This window comes from Coloeus monedula (genome assembly GCF_965178545.1).
Source record: "Coloeus monedula genome assembly, chromosome: 25".
Lineage (NCBI taxonomy): Eukaryota > Metazoa > Chordata > Aves > Passeriformes > Corvidae > Coloeus > Coloeus monedula.
In genome coordinates, this window is record NC_138805.1 from 4,224,908 (window position 1) to 4,245,313 (window position 20,406).

The 20,406-nt window shown below is 51.3% G+C and overlaps 1 protein-coding gene across 1 annotated transcript in view; it reads right to left on the minus strand.

Moving 5' to 3' along the window:
- Window positions 1–1,216: 1,216 nt before the first annotated feature.
- Window positions 1,217–20,406, minus strand: part of GRIK4 (glutamate ionotropic receptor kainate type subunit 4) — a gene marked incomplete at its 3' end in the record, with an annotated part of 114,946 nt that continues 95,756 nt past the window's right edge. Inside the window, exons 12-19 of the mRNA XM_082297104.1 lie at window positions 18,777–18,890; window positions 11,339–11,448; window positions 9,265–9,438; window positions 8,500–8,665; window positions 6,296–6,521; window positions 4,763–4,891; window positions 2,140–2,258; window positions 1,217–1,582 (exon numbers count right to left, since the gene is read on the minus strand). Coding sequence (XP_082153230.1) covers window positions 1,217–1,582; window positions 2,140–2,258; window positions 4,763–4,891; window positions 6,296–6,521; window positions 8,500–8,665; window positions 9,265–9,438; window positions 11,339–11,448; window positions 18,777–18,890 — 1,404 coding nt within the window. The remainder of the gene's footprint in view (window positions 1,583–2,139; window positions 2,259–4,762; window positions 4,892–6,295; window positions 6,522–8,499; window positions 8,666–9,264; window positions 9,439–11,338; window positions 11,449–18,776; window positions 18,891–20,406) is intronic.

Consider the following 20,406-nt stretch of genomic DNA (forward strand, 5'->3'; position numbering starts at 1 on the left):
GTCGTCTCTTTCCTTTTACAACCAGAAATTGCATAGAATTTGTTTTTTCAATCAGAAAATTAAATTTGCCAGTGTAAACCCCACATCTGTACCAAGCAGAGGGTGAGCTGCTGCCGTTTCTAGGGAAGTCAGTATTTTCCTTACACGAGATCCCGGGCTCATGGTTTTCTCAAATGCTGTGTGGCTGGAATTCACCCTGAAAGTTGAGGGTTCTCCGTGGGGTCATGGATTTGGGGAGCTCGTGAGCCTGGGGCAGAGCTCAGAGTTACTTCAGGAGCGTGCAGAGCACAGCCAGGGACACTTTGGGGGTCCCAACACCTCCTCCCTCAGCTGGGGGGGATGGGCAGCCTCCCCCAGTGCTCCCCACTCCCTCAAAAGGGTCCCCCCACCCCATCCCAAGAACAGAAAGGAAAAGAAAGAAAGAAAAAAAAAAGGCAAAAGATAACCCCAGAACAAAACAAAAGACACAGAACCCCTGAAATTCCAGGCGTTTCAAGGCCTCTTTGAGTTCACTGTGTTTGTTGGCTGTTTTTTGGCATTTTAATATATGTATATATATCTATGTATAGATATATTTCTCTATATAAGTAATTTTAACAACTCCTCAGATGGACTTCCAGCAAATGCTGCTTCTCACAGGGAGCGTGTCCCATCCCATCCTCCCCTTCCCCCTTCAACCCACCTGCCACCCTCCGAAAAGGAAGAAGAGTTCAGCACCTGGTGCCCTGGAGACTGGGTCCTGACATACCCAAATTAAATAAAAAAACCAAAACAATGACTCCTCCCTTCCCATATCCACAGCAAATAAAAAGTCCCACCCCCTGCCCTCAGAGAACATCCCCCAGTAAGTGACGGAGAGGCAGTGCCAGTGTCCTTTCTCCTGACCTTGGAGGGGGGAGAAGTTCCAAGAACCCCTCCAGCCCCTGGGTGGGCAATATCTGCTGCACCAGCCACCCACCACATCCCTCCTTCCCAGACACAACCTCTGGACACCCACCAGCCTGGGGACCTCCCTCGTGCCACGCCAGGCTGCAGTGGACACCAAAACCACAGCCAGCCCTCCGGCCAGGCCTCCGCCCTTGCGTCCACCCCAAGGTCCACCTTGCTCTGGAGAAGCCGGGTAACTGCTATTGATTTAAAAACGAGTTGACATTGTACAAGTCCGTGTTCTGTAAAATGGAACAGGACCCTCTCGTCCCACCCCGACGCCCCAACATTACTCGGGCTCGCTGCTGTTGGTGGCCTTCTCCCACTCCAGGCTCTCCTCGCTCCGCGCCGGCGACCCCGCGGCCGGCCGCGCCCGGAGCCCCTGGAAGCGGCGGCACTCGGGGCACACGCGGATGTGGGTGCAGCCCCGGGCAACCAGGGCGGCCTCTTGTGCCAGTCTTTGTGCCAGGGGGTCTGGCTCGCCCCCGCTGCACAGCTTGCCGTTGCTGAGCGTGGTTGTGCTGCGGGCTCGGCGCTCCTCGGGCAGAGCGGGGCGAGTCCGTACCACCCCCCCTCGCCTCCGACGGGGGTGGAAACTGTCCTTGCACAGGATGATGTTGCGCAGCTCCGTCACCATCTCTTGGCACACCGACACCTGCAGGGGAGAGCGGAGGCGTCCTGCTCACCTGAGCAAGCTCGGAGTCCCTCAGGGGCTCTGGCTCCCGGAGTGGTGAGGCCTTGGAGCCCTCAGGTGTCCCTGATCATGGATCTTTAAGGTCCCTTCCAACCCAGGCCATTCCATGATTCTGATGCCAAGTTTTTATGGACTCAGTGCCGTTGGTTTTAACATCAGTGTTCAGACATCTACACTTGATTTAACCCAACTCTGACTCTCATCAGAGACCCTCCCGGGTGTTCCTCACATCAACACAAGATCCAAACCTGTTGCAGGTAGAAATCCCATCCCCAGGAAAGGTACCTGGATGCTGTGCACAGCTTTGATCCTCTGGAGCATCCCTACAGCCTCGCTCTGAGTAGGAGTGCACGAGAAGCTCATGGATTTTAGACCCTGCCCAAAGGACCAAGCCTGCTCCTGTGTTTGAGGTGTCAAAGCTAGGAATGCTCCTCCAGCTGGGTGCATGACTTGCTCTAGGACACCCCACAGACAGCAATAAACACACCCTGTCCCCTCAGGACACTCCCAGGTCCTACCTCTGACTGTTCAGAGTGTCGAAGGCTCCACAGAAATTCCAGCATTGCCATAAAAATTGCTACGATTAAGCCACAGATGAGCACCACGAAGATTCCACCAATGTTCTCCATTCCCAAGCCTAAAATAAAGCAGGAGGGACATTCTGGAGAGGCAGAAACATCATCAGTCTCAAGTAGTGCTGCACAGAAACCCCAGGTTTTGCTGTTTTGTTGGCATCGGAGACACCCAGCCAGGGACCAAAACCATGGAGCCAGCAGTGTCCTATTAATAGCTCCCTGCATGACTCAGATGGCCAAGTGAGTGACTTGCAATAACTGCAGATCGAAGATGCCTTCTCAGAAATGATGATTTTGCAGATAAACAGCCAGAACATTGGAGGGAAGCACAAAGCAATTTGTGGACAAACCGAAAACAGGAGGGGAAAAACGCGGGATCAATGGGGCACATTAATCCCTGCAAATTATTCACCGAGCTCCGGTGGCTTTGAACTTTGCAAAGGAAGAGGAGCAAGGTGGTTAAAGGAGCAGAGATGAAGGAGACAGGGAAGGGCTTTAAAGGCAGCTGGCACAAGGAAAAGCTCCTCTGATTACATCACAAAGTGCTGCAGGAAAATGATTCCGGCTGCTTGGACTGCATTGGGAAAGGAGAGGCTCCAAACAAGAGCAGGATGCTGTGTCACTCCACAGGGTGACAAAATGGGGTCTCTGTTATGGGTTGGGTCTCTCTGCCCAGCACCCCTGGCCCATGAGAAGGAAACAGCCCCTTCCATGGGGTGCTTTATCCCACCTCCCTCAGACAGCCTGTTTCCACTGGATGACCACGATGCCTACCCAGCCTGCATTCCAGGAAGTTCACCAGCTGAAGAAAAATCCATCCCTTAAAAACCTGAGTTTTCCATGCTCTGAGGCTGTCACCTCACTTCCCACCACAGCCCTGGTTGCCAAAACTGTGCCTTCATCTGCCTGTGAGATGAGCCAACCTCGACATTCGCTGTCCTGGGATGTGGCTCCTCTGTCCTGTGTTTGGTTTGGGTCCCTGATTGGATTGATTACTAAAAAACACATGCCCTGCACTGGGTTTGCTGTATGAGGCCATTTCTCAACAAGAACATCTATAAAAATCTTCCTCTCCCTCCTGTAGCATTAAATCAAAGTGTAAGAATCGATGATTTATTGACTTAATCTCGGCTTGGCTTTTAGACATAAAACCTCACCAAAATCCTTGTAAATCGCTGACCTGTTTTGTTCTAAAACTTAGGAGGTCACATTTCTGCCTCCTCCTCCGTCATTCTCTTGGCACCACCCCCAGAGCAATGCAGGGAGTCTGTAAATCAGAGACTTTTGCTTCCTCAGCAATGGCAAAGCAGAAAACACAGCCTGGAATCACAATTTAGACCCAAAGGTAAAGGCCATCCGCTCCTCCCAGCAGCTCACAAGTGTGAATTCAGGGTTGGTACCTCTCTCTACATGCTCCCAGCATTCTGCCTGGGTGCCACCTCAGACACCCAAGCTCACTGAGAGGTATTTCCTTCCTCCATGCAGCTACAGCCTTCCGCATCTCCCAAACTGAGGAAGTGAGCCATGGCACAGGGAACAAACCAGCAGAAAAACTTGCCCAGGGTCACAGATTGTGCTGGGTAGTGCCAGAAACAGCCCAGCTTCCCCCTTCCAAAGCCATCTCAAAACAGCCCCCAGCCTAGATTCCACCTTGGAGTTGATTTTTGCACAGTTTACAGAGAAAAAAACCAAACCCTTCCACCTTTGAAAGTAACTCCTTTAATAGCAGTAACCTGATGTCTTACACCTTCAACCTGGAAATTAGTAACTGGGGTTGCCTGTAGAGCAGCACTGCCCAAAACTGAGCATCACCTCCCAGCCCCATGGAGTCCCATCAGGAACTGCACAGACACACACACCTACACCTGCTGCAAGGTCAAAAATGCCAAAAGAGCTTCCCCACATCTGGCCTGGCTCTTTTCTCTGCCCTCACAAAGGTCACAAGGCTGTGCTTTTAACTGGGGGGCCCACTGGCCTCCCAGAAAACACTTGCTGAGGAGAGGGCAGCTGCCAACACTAAAAAAATGCAGCAACTGTGTTAAGCTGGCAACTGCTCTCACGCTGGGACATCAGCCTAATGTGGTGGCTTTTATGGCAATTTGCATAGCATTACCCAAAAGAATTTGCTCCTCAGTTTACAAATGTACTAATAAAGTCCTCGTGCCCCTTCCCCTGGCTGTGTAAAAGATGCTTTCACTTGGAGCCATTAACCAGCGGGCCTGTGGTGGAGATCCATCTCCCTTCAAGGAACCCAGGATTTTGGTCTGATCCCTTTAGCCATCCATTTTCCCAGACATTCATTAGAAGCTAATTTACCCTCCATATGCCTCCAATATTTGTCATTTGGTTGTTCCCGCTATCTCTGCCCCAGGCAAAAACACACAGCGTGAGGCACAGCGGAGCTGTTTGGCTTTCTCCTTGAATTGTGAGGGAAGGAATCTCAGGTCAGGAGAAGGGGAAAAAGTGATTCCCAGGCAGAAAACAAGGCAGACATGCAGCTGGGTGTTCATCCTTGCACCTCTGGCCAGGATGTTTCTGTGCCTGGTCGCCTGAGTGCAGGGCTCACCTTTGGCTCTGTGGTCCTCCTCTTTGGGGCACTTCCCTCCTTCCCACCACTTGCGCTTCAGGATTTCCAGGCGGTTGTTCTCCTGCAGCTGGAGGATGGCCAGGTCAAACTCGTCGCGGAACACGGAGCCTGCAAGGCCAAGAGGGACGTGGTAGGGTCCCGCCTTCCTCCCCATCATCATCATCATCATCATCATCATCATCATCCTCCCCACTCGCCCCATCCCAGCGTGCCCAGCTACCACAGCTCCTCTCCAGGTGCCTCGGAGGGGCTGTCAGTCCATGCAAGCCATGGAAAGCTGCAGCCTCCCGGCTGGGAATGTCACCTGGTTAATGTCACTTGCAGAAGGTGACTCTGCCTGGCCACCACGACCCACACAGGCCACTGGAGGAGGTCCATGACAAAGGGAGCTGTGGCTTTTAAATGAGCAGTTCAGTATCACTGCTCCTGCAGACCACGGAGGTCCTTCTCCTGTCGTTCTACCTCCAATTCAACCTTGCTCTAACGCTCCTTCCCTCAAACTGGCCACGGAATAGAAATCTTGAGTTGGAAGGACCCCAAGGATCATGGAAGCCCAAATGTCCATGGTGGAGAAGCTCAGTCCTGTGCTGGGCGTGGAGCTCTGCTGCAGTCCCAGTGTCTGCTACCAGAGATCCCGAGGAAGGGCCGTGGGAAAGGCTGCACTTCTCCCAGTAACTCTGCACTATTGTCCCAGCCAGCAGCTTTCTGCTCCTCTTATCTGCTACGGTTTCACTGTTTAACAAGACAATGTCAGAACAAATTTAGCCCTGAAGGTAGGGATTTGTACTCACTTTGATCAGGTTGCTGTGACTTTACAAGCTTACCCATGTTCACTAAACTAGAGAGGCTGTTTGTGTGACGGGGCCTTATGTAATCCACCTCAACTTTGTGTTGCTAAATGTCAGGGCTTAAAGGTCAGGACAAGGCTTCCAGGCTGTCCAAAAGATCAGTGGATCGTTTGGAATAACAACGACTAAACCCTTATTTAGTGGTGATGTTCTCTTGCAAGGAGCTCATGCATTTGAAAGACAAAACCCCTGCATTTGTTAAATGATGATGAGCTGAGATAGCCCCTGAACCGCCCAACTCTCTGTCCTGCAGTTCTAAGAACCACCAGCTGTTAAGACACTCGTGCTAAAAACTACCAGAGCTGCAACAGCGTTACTTTGACATCACTTCTGGGATCAAAACAAGAAGCACAAAACGATGCACAAACACTGGTTGGGGAAGGAAACAGTCAGCAAAGAGCAGATATGCAGAAAACAAGCAGCAATTTTGAGACATCTTTCACACGAATTATTGAAAGAGCCGCGGTTCGCGTCTCACATGGCTCTGGACCAGAGCAGGGTCTGGCACATCTGGCTCTGAGCGTGGGCAACAGGTAAGAAATAAAAAGGACTCTGGGCAGAGCTGTGAGATGCAACGTTGGCTTGTAGAGCCGGCGCAGCCTTTGGAACGCTCCGGTCCTCTGCCGACAGCTGAGAAGGACTAGAATTGTTCTTCACTGCCTACCGACGGGCATGCCAATCCCGTAGCCCTTGGTGTCCAGAAGGCCCCCGACCTGCGTGAGGTTGCAATTGCGCTGCCGATAATACTCGTTCATGGTGGACTCCAGCAGGAAGGCGTAGTTGGAGTTCAGCACGCGCGCGATCCCTTCCTCCGTGCTCTTCACGAAGACGCTGGGCTGCTTGGAGTACATGTAATTCCACATCCGCTGGTACGTCTGGTAGCGGGAGTTCTGGTGAGGAGAAAGAGGCAGCCACAGCTCAGGGAGGAGATTTGGGGTGAATTAGACTCCCCAAAATTAAACCCCCAAATCGGGTGCCGCTGCAAAAAGGCCACAATGAGGAGAGGAAACAAATCAGATTTCAGATTCAGAGAGGATTTTGATGCCTCGTCTTCATTTATCTCAAACAGGCCCAAACATGTTGGCAGTTTGTTGGCAAAGCTGGGCATGAAATGCCCCAATTCCCCAATTCTTTGTGTAAATTCAACTTCAGAAAAAAAATCATACTTTCAGTAACCATGTATCAAAAACACAAAGAAAAAGCCAGAAAAAATAGCTCCTGCTTGGCTGATTGAAACTTCTGGATGCTTCCTGTAGAGCTCACACCCTACTGACCATCCCTCAAACATTGTCCCAACAGTTCTTCAGTGTCAGAGCCAGACTCCAGCACCCTGAGGAGGGCATGGAGGGCTGGGGGCAGCACAAAAGCTCTCTGGAGCTTGGTGCTTGCAAATTTTCTTCAAAAAATAATCCAGATTTGGTTCACCCCCCTGTGAGGCAAGTCAAAGTGCCTGCTGAAAAGAACTGGGTTTTTTTTGTCAGTGATTACAATAAACTAAAGCTCAGCCAGCCCCAAATCCTCAGAGTTTGCTGGTGGCTGAACCACCTTGGTCTGATGAAAAGAAAACTGAGAATGATTAATCTCTCTTGCCTGCACTGAGCAGAGAGTGAGACCTGCTCACACAAAGACTGAATATAAACACACTCTGCTCTACACCAGGATTTTCACACTGTCAAGGGCTCATTTTCTGTGGCTGCCGAGCGATGCTGGACAGCCTCGGGGACTCTGCTGCTGACCCACTTCCCGTCCTCGTCTGTCCAGCTCTGTCCTCTGGGTGCAGCCACCTGGGCAGGAGACAGATGAGCAGGGGGGGAGTTGGACCCGATTCGCTGCATTTTTAAACCTGAAACTCTGTGTGGGTGTGAGGGGAAGCACTGCCAGGACACGGTGCTTCAGGAGGGGACAAACATTCCCTCATGCACCCAGGAAGGGAGGGGTGATGGAGGCAGCCTGTGTTATCCATCTCTGCTCGAACCTCCCCATCCTCACACCAGGGGCAAATAGATCCCAGCACAGCTTAAAGCAACGCAAATGGGACAAAAGCCTCTTTTCCTAATTTCCTCTCTGATCTCCAGCACCCGTCAGGCAGTGCAGAGACACAGTCAGGGGCTTAAACTTGAAAGCTTTCCTCAAGGGAGCCCCTCATGTACAACCACCTCACTCACTTAGGCTCTGCTCAGCTCATTTTAGATGTAAAATTTGGCTTAAAAGTAGCTCTTTTCCATATCCCTGAAGAGCATAAAGTTGGCCTGAAAAGCTCAGGCTCACTCCAGAGATTTCCCAGCCTTCCAAACTCAGTTCAGACTCAGAGTGGGGGGAAAGAGTGAGAACAAGCTTTCTCTCCTTTTGGAATTTCAACAAGTAATAAATAAATAAATAAATAATCCTCAAGCAGTTCTTTGTGCGTTCAGAGAGCTGCAGAAAAGATTCACTCATTTATTTCCCTTCTGAGCAGAGCAGAGAAGATAAAAATTAAATTGGGCTAAATGGCGCACATAACTTTGCATACACTTGACTTACTTATTTTCAGTGCCACTGACCTCACACAGGCGTCAGCACTTTGACTTCTGCGAGCCTGCCTGGGCTGTGCAAATGTTGCTTTGCTTATCTCACCTGAAAGACTCTCAAATAAAAGCTAAAACCACTTGGAGACCCATGAAAATTTGACTTCCTTGTCTTAATTCCCTTCTCTGTCCCCCACCACGCCTCTCCCGCCTTCATCCCATCATCCCCACTGTGGATCCTGTGCAGGGATCTCTCCAAAAACTGGAGTGACACGGGCGCAGCAGGCTGAGGGGACACCCAAATCTCACTGAGGGGTGCCCTGTGCTCCCCCTGCCCCCCAGGCAGCCAAAGAACGGGGTTTACTTGGAAGAAGGTCATGCTGGAGCCGCCGTGGATGGTGCCGTACTCGATGGTGGTCTGGTCAGCCAGGTCATCCACGGACTCGATGGGGACGTCCATCCGCTGGACGGTCAGGAACGCTGCCAGGTTGGCCGTGTAGGAGGAGATGATGATCAAGGTGAACGCCCACCTAGGGAGAGGGAAGAGAAGATGAGGTTTCCCTCGGAAAATCTGCCCTCCGTCCCCACCCTTTGCCTCTGAGAATCCCAGAATCACTGAGGATGGAAAATCCCTCCTGTGGATACAAAAAGCTGCTAGCAAGAATTTTTCTTGCTTCTTTCCAGTCCTGTGAGATACTTTTCTCTCTCATGAAGATATCAGCAGAGTTCTATAAGCTATGAACACCTGTGACCTTGCAGAGCTTTGTTTCTGGTACAGTAGGAAAATATTTTGACAATGGATGTTTTAGGATTTTAGCTGATCACCCCAAGGGGTGGCTGATCCTTTGACCAATTAGACTACGAAGAAAAAAGTCTATAAGAGAGTTGTAAAATAATTAAATAGAGGAATCTTGCTAGCGGTATATTGTATCCACACCCTCCAAAACCATCAATCCCCACCTGGTCACCCAGACAGACGAATGCCACATCCAGTCATCCTTGAATGCCTCCACCACCTCCCTGGGCAGCCCCTTCCAACATCCCACAACCCTTTCCATGAGGAAATTCCTCCTCCACATCCACTTCAGGCCAGAGGAACCTTCCTGAAGGGAAGGGCTGCCCTCCTTACCAGACTCCGCTGACGCAGCGCGTGGACAGCGCCTGGGGGGCGATGGTGGAGCCCTGCTGCATGAACCCCCCCACTGGGAACCACAGCGAGTTCCCCAGGGAGTACTGGTTCACCAGGAGGTTGCATCGACCTTGGGAGCAGGGGTGGGGGCTGTACCACTCGTACGGCGTCAGCCTGAAAGGACAAGAAACGGGGAGCTCAGGGAATGTGCTGCGAAATGGGACACTTAAAAAAGAAAAAAGAAGAGAAAAAAGCTGTGAAGCTCCAGCTCTCCTGGAGGCAGAGCTTTCTGAGGAGGAAACTCTCTGCTGTCAGTTGATGCCCAGGGCTCAGAGCTGCGTGAAACGTTTGCTCTAAGACTCAGGAGCCAGAGGCTTTCTTGTAAAGATTTGCAAAAACTTTGAGAGGCTCTGCTCTGGGCAGCTCTGCGTGCATCCTGCAGCCCTGTGTGCAGATTCACAGCACAGCAGCAACTCCAGATGTGCACGGACTTGATGGAAATAGAAATCAAACGTCTTTGGCTGTGTTCCCTGCTGGAGCACGAGCGCTGATGGGAAGTTCAAAAGCGAAGTGTGTGAGCCCTGACTGCATTAAACCATCAAAAAAACCATGTTGGTGCAAAGGGTTGTTCTGAGAAGGTCTGAGGGAGAGTTGGAAGTCAAGTGCTGGTATTTCAAAGCATCCCATCCTTCAGAGACAGGCCAGAGGTGGGGATGGGGAATATCTGACAGTCTGTCACTGTTGTGACTGCAGCTCTCTCTCTCTCTTTCGCTGTTTCCAGTCCCCAGATCCCTGGTTGCTAAGAAAGTCTGCTAATTCCTGAGCTGCACTCCGTCTTATTGCTCTGGCTAAGGAAGCTGGGGCCTGGGAGGGTCATTTTGGGGCCACTGCCAAAATAGCTGCAGGGCTCTGCCAGCTCACCTCGTGTTTAGCCAAAAGGCAGGGGTCATTTTCATCCCTGCATCCCCTCTCTCACCGTGGTACCAGGGAGGAGAGAAGGTTATTTCCTGCAGACTTTCCATGGTGGATCAAGCACTGGCAGCAAACCCCAGTGCTCTGGGAGAGTCCGCAATGCACAGGGTCAAAAGCTCCTTCCTGCTGAGCAAGGCAGGGAGCAGCAGCCAAAGCTCCCTCTCCAGTGGGTAAAGGAGTGGTAAAGGTTTACCAGTGGGTAAACCTTTTTGGAGGATCATATTTAAAACATGAAGAAGGGGCTAAAGAGACACCAGCTCTGCATTATTCAATGGTTTCTCCAGAACTGCGTTTCTGAGGCTGTAACAGCATTTGAAGAACCCAGTCCAGCCCTGTCAGGATGACAACTGTAGCCGTGCTGAGGGAGCAGGTGACAGCACAGTTCCAATTTGTGCAGTGAGAATTGGGCATTAAGGGTGTCCCCAAAGAGCCATCGAGCCCTGAGCCAGGACACGGCTCCACTCTGCCTGTAAGAGCCCATCCACAGGGATGTGGGGAGGTCAGGGAGAGCAGCAGTGGAGCCCAGAGCCCGGGCCTCGATGGGGCCACGCTGCAGGCGAGCTCTCGGCGCGGTGTTTTAAGACTGATTTAAATTGGTCACAGGGGAATGGAGCTGAGAGCTGCCGAGCGAGGCTCTGCATGTCAGCTGCTCAAAGATAGCCATGAACCTTCCTGTCCTCCACAAACTGAGTTGCTCAGGGCCGAGGGATCCAGACATCACTCACGGAATTTGTGTTGACACCTCGGAATGGATTTGCAGCTTCCCAACAGCCTCCATCCTCCCTGCTCAGGACAAGGGGTAAAAAAACATCTGCAGGGAGCATTCAAACAGCACCAAAACCTTCTCCAAAACCTTCTCCCACCCTTCCCACGCAGCTCTGGGCACCGCTGTGGCCAAGCACATCCTGAACCAGGCCACGATGGCCATCCCAGAGTGGGGACACGGTGACAAACCTCAGTCAGACAAACACTTCTCGCCAGCCCATCCCGGTGAGCTGGGGGGCAGAGGATGTCCCCGTGTCCCCCTGGGCATCCCCTCTCCGCGGGTCTGCGAGTGACACTAGGTGGCACCGCGAGGAAGGGAAAGGCACCGCGACATTACCGAGCCACCAGGAAGAGGACACAGCTGACGGCCAGGTAGGCGAGCAGCATGAAGAGCCAGACGCCGGGAGAAAAGGGATCCAGGAAGGAGAAGTAGCCGGGTCTGCGGCCCTGGGAAGGGAAAGGCACAGGAGTTCCAGCTGGCTGGGTTTGGAGAGGTGAAAATAGTTCTGGAAAGGCACGAGGGGACAAACCTGCCCTGGTGGCACAGCAGCAGGGAAACTGAAATGGGAGAAGGGGGATAAACGGGAGAGGGGGGATAAACGGGAGAAAAGGGAGAAATGGGAGAAAAGGGATAAATGGGAGAAAAGGAGATAAATGGGAGAGAAGGGAAATAAACAGGAGAAAAGGGAATAAAAAGGAGAAGGGGAATAAATGGGAGAAGGGAAATAAATGGGAGAAAAGAGAACAAATGGGGCAAAGGGGATAATTGAGGCAAAGGGCAGTAAATGGGAGAAGGGGAATAAATGGGAGAAGAGGGATAAATGGGAGAAGGGGGATAAATGAGAGAAGGAGATAAATGGGAAAAGGGGGATAAACCAGGCTTTGGAACAGCCTTGCAGGGCAAACAAGTGACAGCAACCCAACAAACAACGAAGTCCTGCAGCATCTCCCTGCTGGATTCATCCCCTAAATCTGTTCTTCTCCCGGTTTTTGCTCCTCCAGGCAAAGAAAGAGGTGAATTAAAAGAAAAATGAGGCAATCACAGCGCTCTGCCCCCTCCCTGGCAGGGTTTGCAGCACCCTCAGCCCTGAGTGGGGGTCCCCCCAGCCTTGTCCACACTTAACTGGGCAGAAGGGGCTCCCCTGGCAGGGCACAGCTGAGCTCACAGGTGGGTGGGAAATAAATTTGTGCAGCAAAAGGTAAAAAAAAAAAAGAGATGTTTTCAAAACTTTTCTCTCTTTGGCCTTGAAATGTTTCTTCTTTTACAAAAACCCCAATAAAATGATTACTTTTATCTCAGGGAACAGGATATTTTTATCTCCAGGATGCGTCAGAATTTCCTGGTTTTTTCCTCAGCAAACCACCTTTCCTTGAAAAAAACTCAGGCCTGACTGCTAGGAAAAGCAGGTTGATCTCCCAGAGCATTTGAAATTTTCACAAGGATGCTGCCGCCACTTGAAAATTGTCAAACGTCACAAAATTTGTGCAAAGGGGGAGATTAATTTTTTGGAGAAGTTTCTCAAAAGCTGGACACCTCCCATTTTGAGTGGATTTCTCCTTTCACCACCAGCTCTGTGGGTGCAGCTGCCCTGAAAGGAAAGAGCAGCTCAAGCACAGCCAAGTCGCCACAGTGACAAGGGACAAAGCTCACAAGAGCTTTGTTTTTTCTCTCCCAAAACACAGAATCCATCCTGGCATCCCTAAAGCAGCTCCACAGCTTCCCCAAGCACCTGTAACTGGGAAGCTTCCCACGAGTCTCAGCTCTGCAAAGGCTTTTTTATTCCTTCCCCAGACTTAGACCAGCACTTTAAATTCCATTTCCATCCAAACCTCGCTGTTTTACTACTAAATGTTATGCAAAACCTGAATTTCACAAGGTCTCAGCAGTTCTCCTGGAGACTCGAGTTGTTGCTAGAAAAGGCAACAGTTGTTGCACAAAAATCTTCCTCTGCTAAAAATACCTAGGAGACTGTGAAATCCTCAGCTCCAGTCACCATCTGGGAACCTGTAACGTGTCAGAAACCTTCCCCAGCAAAGCCTGCACCAAGGAGAAACCCAGCACACCTCAACAACCTGTCCCTGGATCCTTCAGGACAAGAGGAGTTTGGGATCTGTCCCTGGGGGTTGGAACTAAAGGGTCTTTGAGGTCCCTTCCAAGCCAAACCGTTCTGGGAGGAGCATTTTTAGAGAATCTGGCTTATTAGGGCTTCTAGCAAATAGATGAGTTGAGGACTGAGTGGTTCACCATCCATTCTCAGATTAATTTGAAGTTGATTCCCAAGGAAAAGTTCGGGTTCTCCTGGGTTTAATTGCAGAGTCTTTCTTTAAGGCAATGTCTCTCTTCTGTTCCAGGTTATCTCCTATAAACAGGTGAGGTCCAAACAGTGAAAACTCCGCCTTCTTTTTGTCTTTTCCCAATTTTTTGGTCAGCTGCCACTGTGTTCTGGCTTTCCAAGCCAAGGGCTTTCAGAGCCACAGAAACTGCAGGAAACTGCACCCCCAGCACCCCGAGGGACTCCCATTTCCAGGATCAGCCTTTGCTCACCCTGCTGGAGCTCCTCTCACTAATTCAGGGAGGCCAGACCCGCTCCCAACCCCGCAGGTGCCGCGGTGTGTTCCCTCTGCCCTTCCCACTGATCCATCCACAGGATCACGGACTGTGGATGTAAAAAGCCAGGAGCAGAGGAATTTTCCAGCAGCTGAAGCATTTTGTGAAGTTTTCCCTTCTCATGCAAACTAGCTGAAAACAGTGTAGAGATTTTTGCAAACCAAGACTTTATCTTGCACCCGTGAACGTGTTTTCCAACTGTTGTTTTGGTACACTGGGGAAAATATTTTGAATGGGCGTTGTGGAACCTCCACCTATCATTCTAGAGGGTGGTTGATCAAAGGACCAATCCTATCATGCTCTCTTGCAGACCAAGTTATACAACCCAGTTTGTAATTAATGAAATAATTCCATTTTCCATTTTCTCCTTGGACCTGCGTTGTGATTCTTGCCGTTTCTCGGTACAACAGCGACAACGGATTTGCACTGCCAAAGCTCTCCCCTTCATGGATGCCCCTCAAGCCCTGGTTCCCTTCTTCCTCTGAAGCTAAACTGGCTCCAGAACTCTTTATTCCTGCAGGTGTTTGCACACTCAAGGATGAAATGAGGCCATGGGAACCTGCGAGGTGTGAATGGCACAGGCTGCTGAGCAAACTGGAGCTCCTGGAGCACATCACTCCAGGCAGGGCAGGGAATGTTCCTCCCTGGCATCCCGGAGCTGGCAGGGAACTCGCAGGCCCTGGCAGAGCCTTGGCTGAGGCTCCCCTGCGAGCTGCTCCTGTGACAAAGTTCCTTTCTGCAATTAAGGCCTTGATGTCTTCTTTATATTTCTGGGGCAGTTTGTCAATAAATTACTCTCATTAAGGAAATTGCGTTGGAAGCTTTAAGTCTCCAGCTTGGCAGTGAATCTCTCCTGTGACTTTACAGTTGTAGTAGTTCTGGTTCTTTTCAGCTACAGTCATTCCCAGGCTGCTGGGACATATTCTTTTCATTCACAGTTGTGGGTAAGAATAAAGATATTCTGTTCCCACGGAGGGCACAAACTCTCTCTTATCTGTCTGTTTTGAAGATGGGAATGACAATATCTGGAGTCTGTCAGATATTTTTAGGCAGTCCCAATAGAGCTTTGTTAATTGGAAGAGCTATTTTTTCTGGAATAGATATGTTCAGAATGTCCAATAATTGATGAAGGCCTCCTGCAAATCCTCAGATGGAAGTGGGAGAGATTAATTTACCCTCCTCCTAAGTTGTTCTTGGAAATCTTCATTTTTTCAGCCAGTGAGCAGCAGTTTTCTGGGAAGACACTGGTGACTGAAGAGCTTGGACAAGGGGGACATTTGGCAAGGGGAGGACAGCCCTGGATTTGCTGTTTTCAGCATCTCCTCCCCTGCACACACGGAGTCTGGAGGGACCCCAGTCAGCCCTATCCCTGTCATTTCTCCCAAGTGTTTTCCCCTAAAAAGGAGGACAGAGAACTCTCTCCTGCCTCTGGAAGTCAGAAGGAAAGCAAGAAAACTCAGCCTGGAGAGGCAGAACGTTGATGTGTGCTCGGTACAACTGCAGGGCACCGAACCAGGGCATATCCCAGGATAACCACATCTGATCCAGGGGCAGATCCAGACCCCTCCTTTTCCCTGGAGTCAATAAAAGCCCAGCACAGGCTGCTGTGAATCCTGAGCCTCATTTGGAGTCATCACAAGGTTCTTAACCAGCCAATGCATTCCACAGTCCTGGGGCCAGCAGTTGCTCCCACCCTGCTCTGGTGGGGAGGGATTCCTGCTGGCACAGCTGCCAGGAACAGGGCTCAGCTCCTCTCAGCCCCTCTCAAGCCTCCTCTGGCAGGAATGAAGGAGCTTTTCAGTCCATCCTTCCCATTTCGTGTCCTCTGCAGCAATCAAGTCGAAGCACTTTAAGCCTCAGCTCACTTGGCCTAAACTCAGCTATTCCTGTGCACTCTCCCAAACTCCATTTCCTCATTTTGAAGGCAAGGACTTCCAGGGCTGAGGAGGCAGAATCATCTCCAGTCCCTCATTCCCTGCCTCAGAGGCAGGATGCGAGCAAAGATGTGTAAGACACAAATAATCCTGATTTATCCTCTGTGCAGAAACGACCCTGGGCACCTGCTCCCAGCCCCTGCCAAACCCAGGGACTGCTCAGGGCTCCTCACCCCTCTCCTGCCATGCCCACATCCCCCTGGCTGGGCAGAACGGGCACCTAATAAAACCAACCAAGCCTTTCCTCTCAGCAGCCTGCGAGTCAGGAAGCCTGTTAGAGCTCCCGTGTCAGAAATCCAGCCTTGATTGTATCACAAGCAGTGAAACTGAGAAAAATGACAGCCCTGGTTAAAGCTGCCATATTTGGTTATGTGTGCTAAGAGGCACAGGCTCTGTGGTGGCTGGGTTGGCGGCGTGGGGAGGAGAAAGGGGTGAGAAATCACTTGCCACTGGAGCTACATGGAAATTAAAACGAAATGTCATCGCATTCGGAGGAGCCCAGGGTGTGGAGACAACTCCTCAGCGAGGAAGAGGCTCATTTGTGGTTATTTATTAGGCTCCATCTCATCTGAGCCGTGATTAACAGACGTCAGCTGCAATTTTTGACATTGCAGAGGTGGTTTTTGGGGTGGGGAGAAGAAGGCTGTGGGGCTGCTCTGCAAACCACATCCTTAAAGGAAAACCAGAACTGTCTGGTTGAACAAATATTTACCAGTTTGAGAAGTCAGCGGGCACAGAGCTCTCAGGCAGCCTCCTCAAGCTGAGCGGGAGAGGTCTGGAGGAAGAGGTGCCAAGGGCTGGAGAGGGAAGGGAGGGCTCTGAGCTTCCCTATGGGGATCCCCCCTCTCCTGGGGAGGACACGAGCCCTGGGTGCCCCTCTGAGTCCCTCATGTCCCCAGTGCAGCCAGCTGGGGCTCACTGTGGGGTGACCTGACCTGGGAGATGTCTTTGCAACCCTGCCTGGGTCCCTGGGCAGCTCCTGTGCTGGGATCCAAGCCGGGTGTGGAGCAGCCGAAGGCGTGCTGACAGCAGGGGATATTCCCAAACCCCTCTGGAGCCTGTACCTGTGAATCCTGCTCCATTTGGTGAATGCCTGATGGGCAGGCTGCAACATGGCTGGGCTGTGCTCCTCTGGTGGCAGCAGATGCTCCCCTGCCCTGAAGAACTGCCACCCTAAATAGAAGTGTCAGACGATGCCACAGAGCTCCCCGAGGCAGCAGCAAAGGCCTCTGAGGAGCAGATCCTGTGCAAAGCCTGCACCAGCATTCCTGCCTTTCCTCTGGAGGGAGGAGTGCTGCTCAGGGAATGCTGCTCAGGGAACTGCTGAAGGTTGTGGTGCAGATCTGAGGCAGGACATGCACGGAATGGTTTGGGTTGGAAGGGACCTTAGAGATCATCCAACCCTTTCTCACAGGCAGGGACACCTTCCACTATCCCAGAGCTCCATCCAGCCTGGCCTTGGATGCTTCCAGGGATGGGGCAGCCACAGCTTCTCTGGGAAATCCATTCCAGGGCCTCCCTACCCTGACAGGGAAGAATTCCTTCCTAATATAACACAGTATTTAATCACCAAATCTGATTGTAACCCTAGGAAACACTGGCAGAGAAAAGCCCTGGCTCCACAAGGCAGCAGCTGATGTGAAAACCCAACTGAGGTGGGGAAGGGACAATTCCAGCTGATTTCCAGGAGCTGGAAGAGTCAACCCCCTTTTATTTTCTGATCAGTTAAGTCATCGATCCTAAGTTCTGCACGTACCAGAGGAACCAGAATTTTAACTAGATTTTAATTACTTGTTTGCTCTTGGCAGGAGCCACTCAGCACAGAGATAGATGCGTGAATTTGTTTCTGTTCATCCCCAACGCTGCATCCTTAACAGGATGGAGAGGGGGCTGGGAGAGGCAGCTTGAATGGTTTATTCCTTCTGGCTGCTATTGTTGGGCTGACAGAAACCGAGGCACTGTCACGCACGTCACACTCGACACCGAGCAGAGCGTTTCCAAAATGCACATTGGGAATAACGAGGCTGCAAAAGGAGCTGGCCTCCTGTGACACTGGGGTTTGGGAGTAACTGGGGAAAATCCGGCCTCTCCTGAGCTTCAGGGAGACGATAAAACAATGGAGAACACAAATAAAAGAGGATCTGTGGGAATTTAAGACAAGTTTGGCTAAGCAAAGACACACCACCATGTACATGCTTGCACACACCAATCCCTTGGGAACGTTCCCAGCTGTTTTGATACAGAAAAATCTGTGCCCCACTCCTGGAAGTGCTTAAGGCCAGGCTGGACAGGGCTTGAAGCAACCTGGGATAGGGGAAGGGGTCCCTGCCCATGGCAAGGGGTGGTGGCACTGGATGAGCTTTAAGGTCCTTCCAACCCAAACTATTCGAGCATCCTGTGATTCTACAACTGTGCTGAGAGCACCACTGAGGTTAAGGAGCTTTCCTTGGGCTGCAGGGGCTGCTGATTTTAGGGTGAACAATGAGGAGGCTGAGAGCAGAGAGGCAGAGCCCAGCCAGGGCAAGGAGCTGACTGCCCGTGCTGAGCTCAGCCTGGCAGCCTGCCCGCCCCGGGCACTCCAGGAGGGACATTTTCCCCTGGGGTCAGGAAAGCAGAGGGCTGATCTCTGCTGTAGAGCATTTCCAGGAGGTGATAGCAAAGAAAGCAACCCAGGATTCCTCCCTGATGTGATTCTCGGGTGAGAGAAGGCAGCAAGAGAGCAAAGCTGAGATCAGGAACACGGTCTAATCTGCACCCACAGATATCCCAGCTCAGCCTCCCAGACAGTCTTTCCACTAAAACCAACTGGATGGTGACTCCAAACCAGCTTTCTGCAACTGTGGGAGCACCCAGCCATGCTGCTGGGCTGCTGCACCCCTCCAGCCAAGCCTGCCCTCAGCACCCCTCACCCAGTGGCCTTAAAGCCTCTTAAAGCCTCTTAAAGCCATTCTAAAACCATCCTGCGACCCCCACCGTGCCAAAAAAACCCCATCATGTGCCCTGGCAGGAGTGAGGAGAGAAGCCAAAGGCTGGGGGGTTGGACAGGAGCGGAATTCACCAATCCTGACACACGGCAGAAGGACAGAGAAAAGCAGGAAATAAAGGTCGAGCACATTTGCGTTTAAATGAGAAACCAAAATATTTTTACGAGTCGTTCATTATTCTCCTATAACCAGGCAGGTTTGCATGCAAATAATGGAGGGACATAAATGGCTCTAAAACCAGGCTCTTACCATGTGAACTCGGTAGAGAATGCTAATTCCCAGAGTCATGAAGGGCTTGGAGAAATCAATCACCTTCTCCCGCTCCGCCGTGATCGTCAGCCCTGCCACGGCCAGATCGGCTTTCTGGAGAGAAGGGACAGTGGCAAAAGTCAGAATCCTGGGGAAGCAGCAAACCTGGGGCCACACAGGACACTGCTCCTGCAGGGGGGTGTCCCACCCGCCCGGGCCATCGCTGTGGAAACAGCAGGAGCTTTGCTGGTGGCCTCCACTGGCTCCCCACACCCCCCTGCCCGGGTGGGTTTCACACAAGCCCTGCTCAAACACACCCCAAAGTTTAGCCCACCCTGTGCTCTGGAGCATTCTCTCCATTTTTCCTTCCCTTTCCCTGTTTTTCCTTCCCTCTCAGGCTGGAGCAGCACCAGAACAGCAGCTCCTTCCTCCGAGTGCTCACAGCTTGCCATTTTTATTCATTTAATGCATTGAAACCTGGCGCCATAAACCAATAAATATTATATTAATGTATAGAAAATACAACCTCTCCCTTCCCTGTTGAACACATCTGTTCAGGTACAAACAAGCACCACAGGTAGGTGACAAAGCAGCATCCTCACCCCTGTCCTCTGAGCCACGGAGTTCACAAGCCTGCCCAGACTTCCAGAACTAAAGATTAGTCTCAAAAAAAGAAAATAAAATAAAATTCAGAGGCCTGGCATTAAAGTTTGCAGATTGACTTGCAAAGCAAATGAGATTAGGGGGAGAAAAAAATAAAAATAACTTCTTCCCATGTTAATACCCCTGTAATATAGATAAGGGATTTGAATTTTAAATATTATTTTTATTACTTTAGCTCTTTTAATGTCTGTAATTGCTTTCAGTAAAAATGAAACCTCCACTCCCTTATCCATTTGTTTCTCTGCTTTGCAGGGAGATGATTATGCATGTGGAAAAAGAGAAGATGGGAAGGGAAAGAAAAGCTATTTGCACTTTTTGTCCCTAAATTTGACAAGGTCTGTGCAGATGCCAAGGCACCACCAGGCCTGATGGGGATCCTGGGAAAGGCTGGGGTCACAAGAAGGAGGAGCAGCACTGCTGGAAGAGGGAAGGGAAGGGAAGGGAAGGGAAGGGAAGGGAAGGGAAGGGAAGGGAAGGGAAGGGAAGGGAAGGGAAGGGAAGGGAAGGGAAGGGAAGGGAAGGGAAGGGAAGGGAAGGGAAGGGAAGGGAAGGGAAGGGAAGGGAAGGGAAGGGAAGGGAAGGGAAGGGAAGGGAAGGGAAGGGAAGGGAAGGGAAGGGAAGGGAAGGGAAGGGAAGGGAAGGGAAGGGAAGGGAAGGGAAGGGAAGGGAAGGGAAGGGAAGGGAAGGGAAGGGAAGGGAAGGGAAGGGAAGGGAAGGGAAGGGAAGGGAAGGGAAGGGAAGGGAAGGGAAGGGAAGGGAAGGGAAGGGAAGGGAAGGGAAGGGAAGGGAAGGGAAGGGAAGGTGACCCAGGAGCCCAGGAAGGGGTCACGGAAAAGGTGACACTTCACAGGCCATGCAGGGCTGCTTGGACGTGCTCAGCACCAGGTTTTTTGTTTCCAAGCAGCTCTTACAGATTCCTAAGAGGTTCAGGCTGGAATGAATTATGAGCTGAGGAGAATTTCTGCAT